The 14091-nt window shown below is 34.2% G+C and overlaps 1 protein-coding gene across 1 annotated transcript; it reads left to right on the forward strand.

The window, feature by feature from the left end:
• Positions 1-1050: 1050 nt before the first annotated feature.
• LOC129307999 (uncharacterized) lies at positions 1051-4596 on the forward strand. Its single transcript, XM_054948954.1, has 6 exons — positions 1051-1644; positions 2642-2804; positions 3055-3231; positions 3323-3406; positions 3841-3922; positions 4034-4596. Exons 1-6 carry the CDS (start codon positions 1259-1261, stop codon positions 4465-4467), a joined length of 1326 nt encoding a protein of 441 aa, XP_054804929.1. The 5' UTR covers positions 1051-1258; the 3' UTR covers positions 4468-4596.
• The last annotated feature ends 9495 nt before the right edge of the window (positions 4597-14091 follow it).

Genomic DNA, 14091 nt, shown 5'->3' on the forward strand with positions numbered 1-14091 from the left:
CAGGAATGCCTTATTTCAGGATGCGACGACTCATCATGTGCAATCGACTAGACCACCTGTAGACTATATTCGAATAGATGTGGATGCTTTGGTAAGATCCCCTGCACAAATTGCTTGTAGTGATGTAATATGTGATCGTGAAGGGGAGTGGGTACTTGGGTTCTAGAAATTGCTTCAACCAATAAGAACAACATTTGTAGAAAATCTGGGCGATAAAAACTGGACTTGACGTTTGTAAACAAAGAGGTTTTGATAAAATCTTCCTGTTTACTGACTCGCTGGGGGCTTTGAACTGTTTAATCAGGGACTGGGGCGTTAATCATGTCGAAGCTAGCTTGATTAGTGATACTTGCAATAGGATATATGATGATTGGGATATAGAGGTTAATTTTTGTCACAGGGAAATTTTAAGGAGTGCAGATTTTATGGCTCGAACAGCACACTACAATTCTGCAGATTTCAAAATTGTTTCAGAAGTCCCCATCCAATGCGCCAATCTGATTTTAGAAGACAAGGTCAACAGTGGACTGAACCAGGGCTCTTTGCCTTAACTTTGATATTTGTCAAGCTTTGCTTGCCGCTGTAATTTTTAAAAAAAGTAGTGGTGACATTTTATCCGGTCGTTTCGTTTTTTCCCCCTTTGGGATAAGGGGGGTTTTCTCATCACGCTGGACCTATCTATTTCTAGACCGCTTGATTTTGGACCGCTCGGCCCATTTTAAAAAATTGCAATTTACAACCAGTTTTGTTTCTCTGCAAGGTTGTCGGAACTTGGAATACCAAATTCGAAAATCTAATCCACAAACAGCCTCTCATCTTACTCCACTCATCACACGCCACATGGAGCGTACAATCAGTTCTCTGTTTTCTTTTCCAATTTCCGTATAGGTTAGGATTACCAGACGGTGAACATGCGGTCCAACTCATCTCCGTACTACCAACCGAACTTAAACGCGTATCCCAGCGCATCGACGGCTGGGAATCTTCCACGTCGTCCTATTAACCTTAATTTGATAATTTCTACTCTCTCTCTCTTTATGTTTCTACTTTTATTTCCCTTGAAAAGTAAAAATGCTTTTCCGTTCGGCTCACTAGTCACGAAAAATGACCATGCTTTCGTTCCCGGATTGAGACGGAGGCATCCATGTAGTTCGAATTTGTTTCCTCAGGGACAGATAGAGAAGAAGAAGAGCCATCCTTCAGTTTTTTGGGTTAACTTTCCTGCTAATTTTCTCGGGAAAATTTTCTGCCCGGAAATATGGGAGAGCCTTTCTTTGATCTCATGGAGTTTTTGAAGAAACCCTCAATAACCGAGACATTAGTCGACATTCTGCTATGTGCAGTCCCGATTTGGCTCGCCGTCATGATCGGCATGCTCATCGGCTGGTCATGGAGGCCCCGGTGGACGGGAATCGTGTTCCTCGGTCTCCGTGGTAAGTTTCGGTTCCTCTGGACGGCTCCACCGGGCTTTGGCGCTCGGAGGTTATGGTTGGCATTTACAGCGCTGTCTGCGTTCTCCATTTGCCGCACAATTTGGTCCAATTTCAAGCGGAAGGGCAAAGGACAAACTGCATGGCCACCGGAACAGGAGAATGTAGCGGCGGCAATGCCCAAGTTTGGAGAGGGAAGCGTTGAGGCTGCTGGGTAGGTGTTCTTTTTTCTGTCTTTTCTGATTGATTTTTCATCAAAAATATTATGTCGTGGACATGAGTTCCGCGTAATTGAATTTTTGGTTTGAGCTTTGAGGAATGTGTTTTGTTTTAAAAAAGCCTATTTTTACCTACGGTTCAGCCTGTCGATCAATGTGGGAACAACAGCGCAGGTATTATTGATTAAGTCGGTGTCTTCCATAATCTGAGTGTCGGTGGCTGATAAATGATTCGGAGAGGTTGAACGAAGTACACATGTATTGATGAACTGGCCATTGTGGTCGAGCTCGTATTTTGGTTGATGAAGCCCCTACTTTTATTTTTGAAATTGCGAATGCTCTTTCGTGTAGCGGTGAAGGATGGTTTCTATGCTAAATTGAATTATTCTGATGGCTAAAATTTGTTTAATGTTGAAGTTGAATGAACATGTGGATGCGTCATTAAATAATTTCCTTGCTCTATTCTCAAATCACCGATAGTCTTTTTTTTTTCTACCAGACTAGAGTCCCGTGTTTTATTCGTGCCTGGTGCCACGTTGACTATGAATAAAAGTCTGGAATTGGATTAATAACTTCTACAAGTCCTACCTCTAAACCCGAGTAGTAAAGCTTGGCAAACATTGGAAATTACCGCATGCCGCGCTGTTGTGTTCCAGTCAGTCTGTTGTGTCATAATTTGTCCTTCAATACAAATCTCTGCTTCTTTCTATCTGTGTGGCAGATATCAATCATATTATGGACTAGTACGATTCACTTTTATTTTTTTTTTAAATATTCATTTTGGATTGGAAGTTAACTGCCCGAAACCTAATGGAATAGTGTCTTGCAATTGTATTACTTGTGAAAGAAGCGGGTGTTTAATTCTTTTATCTTTGTTGTTGATTATATCTGCTCATAATTAGCATGCTTATATGTTTTGAATTTTGATTGATTACTTGAGGAGGGATGGAGTGTTCTATTCTTGTTAAATATGGGTTGGGACATTTTCATTAGGTCCTCTGTTAAATCTTGGGAGAAAGAGCAGGATGTTACTGAGGCTGATTTGGAGCATCTCCTTCATCTTTTTGAAGGGAAAGATGGAGTGATGGACTGGCAAAGTTTGATGGAGAGGTCAACACCGAACATGGCTTACCAAGCTTGGCGTCATGAACCTGAGGTTGGTGCTGGGTTTCAATATTTGTTTCATTTAATTCCTTTATACGATCAGATACAAACATACATCACCTGTATTAATGGTGAGAAATTTTGTGCGCTTTTTATGAGACACCTTTTCCTCCTTGTTGAAAAATGGATTGATAACCATTCTTTTGTGTTTGAGTTTCAAAGTCTGTTAGCTGTTTTTAATTTACTTCTGTGCAGTTTTAAGCTAAAATTATATTAGCAGCTGATGTTGAATTTGTTATCAGACTGGTCCTACAGTTTACCGCAGTAGAACTGTCTTTGAAGATGCAACACCTGAGCTGGTCCGGGATTTCTTCTGGGATGATGACTTCCGCCCTAAATGGGATCCTATGCTGGCATACTGCAATGTATTGAAGGACTCTTCTCATACAGGGACAATGATTGTTCACTGGATTAAAAAGGTACCTGGGCCAAAGATCAAAGGAACTTACTGCTTTTAATTGCTTATGGCATATTGTTTACTCATGCCTCATTTGTTCAACCAATCTGCAGTTCCCCTTTTTCTGTAGTGATCGAGAATATGTTATTGCTCGAAGAATATGGGAGGCTGGAAATTCATACTATTGTGTGACAAAGGTACTGGTTAAACTATCATTTGCCCAGTTTTTTTTTTTTTTTACCTGTGCTGATCTAATTGAGACCACGTTAATTGAAACTTTTTGTGATATGGGTTTTAAGTTCGTGGTTACTCAACACAGGCTGTTTAGAACGTCAAAGTCATGATTAAGAGCATTGGAAGGCCATTTTCTCTCAACACATAAACTAAAACCTGGAATTGGAATGCGACTTGCACTCCTACAGTATTTAGAGTGAAATTTTGTGGTGTTAAAATAATGCTAGTGTCTATTCTTATTAAGAAAACTTGATAGTGAACTTGTATGTTTTATCGTTTTACTTGCCTTGTGCTTCTATTGTGCTGTAAACCTATTTGGTGCTAATGACAGATTAAAAAGGAAGCACGAAAACACTTAAGTGCTAGGTTTCTTACTGTTTCAGCTTCATTGTTGTAGGGGGTGCATTATCCAAGTTTACCCAAGCGAGACAAGCCCAGACGAGTAGAGCTTTATTTTTCTAGTTGGGTCATCAAACCTGGTAGGAATCGATGGCAATTTATCTTTATTGTTATCTGCTTTCGGATGTTAACATGTCCGTTAATGGTATTTCATCTTCTGAACACGTTAAAAAAAAAAAAAACTGATGCAGTGGAATCTCGCAAAGGAGATGGACAGATGTCTGCCTCTGAGGTTACCCTTTTACATTATGAAGACATGGGGATCCCCAAAGATGTTGCGAAGCTGGGTGTTCGCCATGGGATGTGGGGGGCAGTTAAGAAACTTGACTCTGGAATGAGAGCTTATCAGAATGCCAGGAAAACAGAGGCATCCTTGTCAAGATGCGCACTGAATGCGAGAATCACGACCAAGATTACTATAGACAATATGGAGTCCTCAGGGCCTTTTGTGGGGCAGGAAGAGAAGGATCAAGCCCTTAGGAATAGTAGAATGCAGGATGGTCCTGGCGTGGACTGGAAGTGGTTGGCTATTGGTGGCGCTGTTGCTCTGGTTTTGGGTATTCACGGTGGTGCTGTAGGGAAAGTATTGTTAATGGGTGCAGGGCGCAGAATTGCACGGGGCTGATTGATGGAGGATCTACGAAGCACAGATTTTATTTGCTTCCGTTTTGTAGGTTCAATATAATTGTAATATATATGACAGTATATTCATTTGTATTTGATAATGTACTTGTGCGATTTTTTTTTTCCTCTATTACATGAGTCTCTTTAGATTGATCACACCCACGTATTTAATGGCAGGCGGAGCTTTAAGGGAGAATGCCATTACGTCTCAAAGGGATCATTTTATTTCAATGAAGTACAACAAATTTCAAAAAACAGACAAAGTCTCTTGGTCTTTAATTAATTTTTTGACAAAATTTTAATCTTAGAAATTTACAACATGTTTTTTTTTTTTTTAAATTTGCAGCTCCCACTTATATCTACAACTCGGTTTCATGTTTTAATTTAAGAACAATTTGTTTTAATTGAATTTACGAAATTGTTTATTTAATTTTAAGAATTTGCAATTTACTCTTTTGAATTTACAATTTCATCTGCTACAATTTGTAACTACTTATTCAAATTTTATTTGTGAACACGATCTCAATATTTATTTTTTTATGAGAAATTATTTATTTATTTTTAAAATTTTGCAACTTACTCTATAGTTTGTAATTTCATTTACCTTAGTTTGCAATTCAAGTTTCAAATTTTATATAAAAATGCAAGATTTTAACTTTGAATTTATAGTGTTATTTTGTAAGCTAAAGGCATTTGCAGCTTACTTTCTCATATTTACAACTTTATATCTCAATTTTATTTAAAAAAATGATAATAAAATTTTTCTGAAATATAAAAATGATAATTTGATCTTTCAAAATATCATAATTTTTTTGAAGTCTTTAAGAATATTTTTATTATCAATAAATTTATATAAATTATCAAATTATCCTTATTAAAAATAAATGATTCATAAATTGTGTTTAAATATTTATAACTTTTCTTCTTATATTCACAACAATGTAACAATAAATTATTATTTGCCATGTTAAATTTTTTATTTGCTATAGCATTGTTGCGAAAATAAGAAAAAAATTTGTGAATATTTAAACAAAATTTATTAATCATTTATTTTTAATAAAAGTAATTTAATAATTTATATAAATTCATTAATGATAGAAAAGTCTTTAGGAACTTCAGAAAAATTATGGCATTTTGAGGGATCAAATTGACATTTATATATTTAAGAGGAATTTTATTATCATAGTTCCTTTTATTTATGAACATAAAATTTTTAATGTTAACTTTATTTAAGAAATTTTTTTATGAATTTCTAAATAATATTTGAAACTAAAGTTATAAACTAAGGTAAATGAAAGTGCATACTAGGTAAAGTAGATTGCAAATTCTTGGAATTGAACAAAAAATTTCTTATAAGAAAAATAAATATTGAGATTGGCTTCATAAATAAAATTGGGATATAGAGTTGTAAATTATAGTAGATAAAATTTCAAATTCGAAAGAATAAGTTTAAAATTCTTGGAACTGAATAAGCAATCTTATAAAATTGTGTTTTTTATTAAAAAAATTTGTGTTCTTAAATTAAATTAGAAAACTGAGTTGCAAATCAAAATAGAACGAATTGCAAATTTTAAAAAATAGGTTACAAACATAAAAGTTTAAAATTTACAATTAAGGATTAAGGAATTTCCTTTATATTTTGAATTTTGTTGGAACTTTACTGAAATAAAATGGTTTAATTGAGACTTAAGTGTCATTCTCCTAAACTTTAATTCAGTGCATCCAAACAAGGACTCCTATTCATGCAAGATGTTTGCGAGAGTTTTGTCCAACAATTACAAGACTAATACTATATATAATATAGTAAGTAATGTTGGACGATGAAGGGAGAAGAAAATAAAAAGGAGATGGTAAAGATGAGAATGGGAAATGAACTTTACCTAGGCCTAAAAAAAAAAACCAAAATTAATTATGATTATATGTGAAGAAAAGTTAGCACGACATTCATTAAGAATAAAATAATAAAAAATTGTAGTTGGCCTTTAGAGATGTTTGGTAAAAAAAGTTTTTTTAAAAAATAAAAATAAAAAACATCCATTACTCAAGAGAATAACAAAACATCCAGATTAAAAAGCTAACTCAATAACTTCTCTTCATCTGTCACCTTCTTACAGCAAGGTGGTAGTTGATCAAAAACATACGTAATACTAATTCAGTCAGATATATTAATAACTAAATAATGAACACAAAAATTGGTTTCCCTATACATGAAGTCTATAGTTATGTACCAATCCCTATACAAATTACATCTAGCATGGTTAATCATATTGCTATAAGGGTGAACGTCATTAACATTCCTCGTGAGCAGGTTAATGGCTTGTACACAATCACTGTAAACTTGTACTTTTAGATGCCTTGCATTCCAACATATTTGGAGACCATACGAAATAGCCATCACCTCAGTGATAGCTGGTGGAAGATTACCAACTCTAGCATTAAAGCCCACTATCCAATTGGCATTACTATCTCAAACAATGCCTCCACATTTACTATTCCCGTTTTTAACATATCCATCACCATCCAAGCTCACTGTGTCATTTGAAGGTCTAAACCACTTGCTTTGCCATCTTCCTTCCTGTATCTTGAGGCTGTTAGAGGTATTTAGGAGGCTGAGATCCGAGCTTGCCTTATGTAACGAAGCAAGTCCCGACCCCACCATCTCATCCTCTTCATCAGAGAAAGCCTTTTTGCAGCTAAAGCACCAAATATCCCAACACACGTATCTAAACAATATATCCCAGGTTACCTGTTTTGTGAAATCTTTCCTAGCTGTTTTGTTAAAGTTCCAACAAATCCACTCCTCTCTACGCAGGTTCTTGAAGGTTGTCCAGAGTTTTGGTTTGACTATCTCTCTACGCCGTTGCCTTGCATGAGGGCAATCTTGTAATAGGTGCAAAACATCCTCTTTAGCTCTGGATCCTAGGGGGCATCGATCTAAATCTAGTAACCCACATTTGGCTTGGAGCTTTGCGGTGTGCACTCCATCATTTGCAATCAGACAAAAAAGAACTTCGATCTTTTCTGGTCCGCCACTAGAATGAGTACCTGTAAAGAGGAAGTCATAGCTAAATATAACACTAAAATTCCCATCGTTTGAAGGTTTCTAAATAAAACAATCCTCTCCTCTTTCAGCTCTCCAAATAAAACAATAAGAAAAGTTAAGGGATAATCTTGTAAAAAGATGTAAAAGACGTTTGAAAATGGAACAAGATTACTTGATAAATACACTACCTAATAAATTAGTTTTTGGCATAAATAAATGGCATCATGTGATGCAGATAATGACTCTATTTAATGAGATAAATACACTACCTAATAAGTTATTTTTTGGCATAAATAAATGGCATCATGTGATGCAGATAATGACTCTATTTAATGAGATAAAGCTTATCATCATTGTTGTAACAAAATTAGATCTGGTTTAACGTAGTCAATTATAAAAGATGATTATCTTATTCTACTTTTACAATTCACAAGGAAGTCGAGTTTTCAACGGTGCAGTAACATCAGATTTGATCCAAAATCAAATATGCTGTTATCACAGACAATGATGGGTTTCGATTCGTTGATTAAAAATAATATAAATCAGATAGGATCAAAATCATTGCAAATCATAAAAGTGAATAACGATATTCTAATTTTTACTCTTCGCGTTTTATTTGAGTTTTCAATACTGTAGTAAAATCAGATTCGATGGAGTTTAATGCAAGAATTTAAAAGAAATCAAGAGCAACACAAAATCAAAGGATTAAGCGAGCATAAAAAGCTGGAGAGGTGTAGAAGAAGGCAAGAGGCGGGGTGGAGATACGTAGGAGGCTAAATACATTCTAGGTTGGATTGTGCTGGGCATTCTCGTCGCACGTTTGTGCATTGTTCATGCATCTTCTCCTTCGTCCGAGTCAGAGGTGGCTTTTCTGCAACTTCGAGTTCATCATCAGAAGTTTGTTTGGTAGGTTCAAATAACTGACTTGCTATTAATGCTCCAGCGACCATAATTGACAAGTAAAACTAAACGTAGATTCAGCTTATGTGAAAACAGAGTTCAAAGTGCAAAACATGCACAATGGAAAAAAAAAGAAGAAGAAGAAATGTTTGGTTTTTTTTTAGGATTAAGGTGAAAAAATATCCATAAATTTTTTTTTTCTAAAAGCTTTTTAGTACCTATTAATTTTATAAAGGAAGCCAACGTTCTTCAATTTATTTTATTAATATAAAGAAGGCTAAAGTTATAAATCTTTCGGGTATTTTTTCAACAATTTTTTTTTTTTACAAAACTATCATTTAAAGCTTCCAAAATGATTGTGGAACTTGTCCAAACTAGCATATAATCAATATCATCCATTTCCATATTAATATAAAAATATTACATTTACCATAAATTTCATTATTTACAAATGTACGTTATACAATTTATTTTTCCTAACTTTATGTCAAACTCTTTCCTGTCTTAATTAAAATGTATCTTCAAGAAAACTCTCTCAACTCATAACATAAAGTGTTATGTGATATATTATTGGATGATTTTCTATTTTGGGAAAATTCATTAAAGGACAAGGGGTGTAATATTATTTCGCCCAAATGAATCTGAAATGTAGCTAAAGGTTTGGAGGACTGAAATAAAATTGGTTAGTGAAACGACAAAAAAGCCTTCAGTATAGACCATAAAAAAGCAAATTATAATTATATTTTATCGTTTCAGCTTCGATTAAAAATTTCACCAATGCAAGTGGGAGATGAACTCCAGAAACAGAAACAAAGGGATAAGATTATAAGAATCTCAACATGAGAATTAAAACAGCTTGAGAAACGTGCAGGGAGCAGCGCACAATAGAATCAACAACGAATAGTACCTTGTAATTTAGAAGCTGCGACTGCAATTTACCAGCATAGAATTCATTATTATTTATTAGGTTACAAAACTTTGCTTATTAATTAAATATACTGATTATTCGAGTGGCGCATACACTATACGATCGCAAGCGAGATTAGCCGATGAGAAGCGCTTGACTTGAGACGAAGCTGCGGCCTCCGACACCAATGCTTGAACGAGCAGCGTCTTGACCTGCCAACGTCTGTGCGGGAACCCCTCCCTCGTGTACGATTTCAGCAGTGCCGTGCTCGCCTCCTTCACCAGCCGTCCGAACGCGTTCTTTTCGTCGTTCCTCGCAGTCGCCTCGGCCAATGTCAGATCCCAACTGTAGCGTTCATAATTAAGTCCTGGAACAGAACACTTTCTACACCGGGGATGTCTCCGGAACTATTCTTGGCCACTTCTCCCTCCTTCCGCTCCAGAACCCTGGCATTAATGAAAAAGAAACATGGGTAAAATTCAGTCGCTGGGACGGTCTAGAAACTTCGCCGGAGACATAATGAGGCTTGGCCCTCACCGTCGTGACAGGTTGCGACTGCGAGGTCGTGATATCAGAAACTACAGTGTGGAGCTGTGGGGTCACACCCAATGGCACGCCTCTAGCCCTTTCTTACTCAAGCAAACGATAGTGGCTTCGGCGAACTTGGCGCACTTGGCGAACTCGGCGACGGCGACGGCTTAGTGCAGGTGGTGGGAAACTGCCTTCAATGGGCTTCAATAATGCCTTTCAACTGCTGCTTTTTATTGTTTAAACTGAGGGTTTTTTGTCATTTTACAGATCAATTTTTCCCCCCATTTCAGTGCCCCGCAGTTGCATTTCACATATATTCAGCCTCAACTGAAGTAATATTATATCTAGGGCCGCACAAAACTCCTTTAATTCTGTTCAACCTAATCTGATCTTAAAAGTTTTAGTCTTATTTAATCTTGTTAAAAATTAATCTTTTATAATTGAAAGGACTAAAAAAATTAGACTATTTCTTTAAATTAAATTAGACAAAAAAATGAACATGTAAACCACTTAATCCAGTCCTATTAAATTTATTTAATATAGTTATAATTAATTTACTAATTATTGATAATAATAAGTTAAGACTATTAATAATTTAAAAATTTTAGTTCCTGGCACCGTCCTGTACTTAGACTAATAATTTAACAATCTGAACCACTTGGATTATAACTAAAATATTTTTCTTATTGTTGAAAATTATTATAGATTTATTATAGTTATAAGTGTTTTTATTATCATAATTGAACTTATTAGGTTGAAATGGATTATTGTCTCTCATAGACGAAAAAGAAAAAAAAAAGCAAAGTGAGTACTAGTCTCTCAATCCTATAAACCAAGTTCGATCTTATTAATATTTGGGTTATCACTAGATTAAACTAAACTTTCGGTTGCCTAATGCAGTTCTTTTTATAAAAGAGACCAGACTTTGAGTTAGGCAGAAGTCCAGTCTCGTCCAATCCTTTGGGGAATCCTAAATTTATATCCATCGCCCTTTAATGAAATTTGGGAGAATTTTAACTGACAATTAGGAATGTGATTCAATTACTAGTAATTCTCAAAAAATCTAAAATTTCAGTTCAGTCTAAGAGAATTGAAATGAAAATAATCTCAATGATAAAAAATAAAGTATATTTTATTTGTATGCAAAAATATTAGTTGTTAATTTTTTTACTTCACTTGTTAATTTACTAATATAAGTTACAAATTATATGAATTGACATTTCAATAATTATACAAGACTTGACATCAGTTGTTCAATCATAGGTAGCAACATCAATTGTTAAATTACTAACTTTACTTGTTAATTTATTAATATTAGTTATAAATTACTGATAAGTCTTATAATTTATAATTAATGTTAGTAAATTAATAAGTAAAGTTGGCAAATTAATAAGTGATGTTGTTGTTTGTTAGACAAACAGGTGTAATTTATAACTTATATTGATAAATTAATAAGTGAAGTAAAAAAAATTAACAACTAATAATTCTACATAACAAGTGAAAGGTACTTTATTTTTTTTTTATTATTGAAATTATTTTTACTTCAACCCTCATAAGCTGAACTAAAATTTCATTTTTTTTTTGGACTTACTAGCAATTAAATTGCATCCGTGGCCTTTAGTTGAGATTATCCAATCAAAATTTCCCTTCTATTTTCACTCCTCTAATGTTCTATTTTAATTAAGTATATTTATTTCTAGTATTTTAATCAATAAGGGTAAAAAATATAAGGAAAAATTAAATAGTAGAACCACTAAAAACAATTATTTAAAAGTAAGAACAAACAAGGAATTGTTTGTTATTAAAATGAGAATGCTAATTTTTTTTTGTTTCCGAACAGTAAATTGTTGTTGATTTCATCTGTAATGCGAATTCTCCAAAATAATATAATCCTATACAATTTTCTAACAAGTTAGATTATGTATACATTTTTTTATCTTATCTAACCCTCTCATGGAGAAGAAAGGACGCCACGTACATGTATCACACATTACGCACCTCACTCACCCACGCCCAATACATTTCCCCCTAACCACGTGAGGATCCTCTTGTATCAAGGAATAAGGATCATGTTCCTTGAGCTGCAAATTCTTGGTGTAATATAATCTTTTTAATATAAGTAAGCTAAATTTGAATTGCGCGCCGACCTTGCTCCCCGAGTCTCTTCGCGGGCTTCCCCATTTCCTATTAATTTGAACAGAGCTCCTTCTTTGTTTTGGTTTCGTTGGCCTCTTTCCACCTTACTTGCCTATTTCATCTATCACCCCATTCGCATTTTCGCACCGGTCTCATTTGCTTGTGGATAGCGTTCTGCACTTCACCGGACTTATCGATTGTTCATGGTTGTATGGCGAATATCTTGCATCGAAGATCATTAGCGTGCCCCCCTTCCAAGTAAGTGCTATGTTTTATGGCTATCCTGTTTTGCCCTATTTATGTCTGGCCTGTTTTCTATTCCCTTTTTCCCTTCTGAGTTGATTTGTTCGTTCCCTGACATTTGCAAATTGTTTTTAATGTGGGTTCCCTGATGATGCCCTCAATGTACGTCATCCGTTCTCTTCTCTTCCAGGTCATATAATCAGGGGGAATTTTGGTTTTCCCCCTTCTTTTCATTTGTTGCGCTTCTGGCCATTTCGTCCAATCAGTTGACCCATGGTGACACTGTTTCTAAGCGATGGCTTTGATGGTTAGTCTTATCCACTATGTCTGGACTCAGTTGAGCATAGTGGTCGACACTTCCCCTTGAAGAGGCGACCAGATTTCTTTGCCACGATGTGTTCTGGCAAAGTTACCAGGTCTCATGACCTTTCCAAAGGTTGATTCGCTTGTACATGATTCTTCCTTGCGTGTCCCATTGTGCCTCATTGTAGTTATCCTTGTCTTTACCCCCGATATTTATAGACTTTGAGGAAGCTAGAGTGGACGCTGTTGGCTCAAAGCAATTGCATTTTGATTGTTCAGCCTCCTCCCCTTCTTCTCATCTTCATGTGCTGGTCAATAATTTTTATTACTAATGAAGGCAATGTTTGTCAAAATCTATTATTTTCTCCACCATGTCTGTCAAAATCTATTATTACCGATAACTCATGGTATTCTCACCAACTTGGAATTTATTTGCACGTTACCTTTCAAGTACACTTTGAATGCAGAAATCCTTGGTTTAAATGGTATGAAAGCTTGGCAATATATCTCAAATAGATTTAGGAGCAATGTCATTTGAATCATGAACCTTCTTCACCTGGTATCACAGATTCACCCTATCTTCTAGAGTTATCTATAAAGAATTCCAATGCTTTTTCCCCATATTTATGATATACTTCAGCCATCCAATTTTTGCGAAGGTGTCTATGATACTTTATAAAAACTTGTAGAATTTTATTTGTATGGATTTCTTTTGCTTATTGATGTCACCATTTTTCTTTTCAAGAATACAAATGAGGAACATTAAGTATTTGTTTAAGAATTAAGGTATAATTTTACCCTTAAACTATCATCAGAGGAGTAATGTTACTCATAAACTATTTATTATAATAATGTTGTTCTTAAATTAATTAAATCAGAGCAATGTTGCCTTTGCAATTTAAAAGTTCATTACCATAACTAGTGTGATCCACTTTTTATGACTTAAGATGTAATTTTACTCTCAAATTTTTTCAGAGGAGTAATATTACCCTCACCATTTTAAAATTATAAAATTAAATAAGAATAATATTATAATAATATTAAATGTATATATAAAATTAAAATTATAATAATATTAAATAAAAATAATATTAAATGTATATATAAAATAAATATGAGAAAAATATAAATTATAATTTTATAACTTGTTAAATATAAGTGAATCTTGGTTAAATTAGATATGAGTAGACTCAGGAGTGTTTGCATTTGCACTTATAACTATTGACATCTTTATAAAAAAATGATCTCAAATTATATTTTATATATGTGAATTATTTAAAAATAAAGTTAGTTTTTAGTAGAATCTAATTTTTAATTTTTTTAAAAAAATTTTAAGCTTTTTTAATATTATATTTAAAACCATCTGATTTTTTGAAAACTGCTTCGATTTCTAATTCAACTTTAGTTTTTGGCTTAACAGTGGCTTAACCCTTGTCCAATCTAGGTCAATCATGAAAATAGCTTTTTGATCCAAATAGAGTCGTTAACAATAACTTTGGTCGATAGTTATAGGTGCAAATACAGATACTTTTTAGTCTACTTATATCTAATTTAAACAAGAT

The sequence above is a fragment of the Prosopis cineraria genome, unplaced genomic scaffold, assembly GCF_029017545.1.
Source record: "Prosopis cineraria cultivar Desert tree isolate PC_DT_omini unplaced genomic scaffold, ASM2901754v1 PC4, whole genome shotgun sequence".
In the NCBI taxonomy this organism is placed as follows: Eukaryota; Viridiplantae; Streptophyta; class Magnoliopsida; order Fabales; family Fabaceae; genus Prosopis; species Prosopis cineraria.

Excerpts from the sequence above, each read along its gene's own strand:
- LOC129307999 (XM_054948954.1), top strand. The coding sequence starts at position 1,259 with ATGGGAGAGCCTTTCTTTGATCTCATGGAGTTTTTGAAGAAACCCTCA. Across the intron at positions 2,805-3,054 it reads CTTGGCGTCATGAACCTGAG|ACTGGTCCTACAGTTTACCG; the intron begins GTTGGTGCTGGG and ends ATTTGTTATCAG. Across the intron at positions 3,232-3,322 it reads TTGTTCACTGGATTAAAAAG|TTCCCCTTTTTCTGTAGTGA; the intron begins GTACCTGGGCCA and ends ACCAATCTGCAG.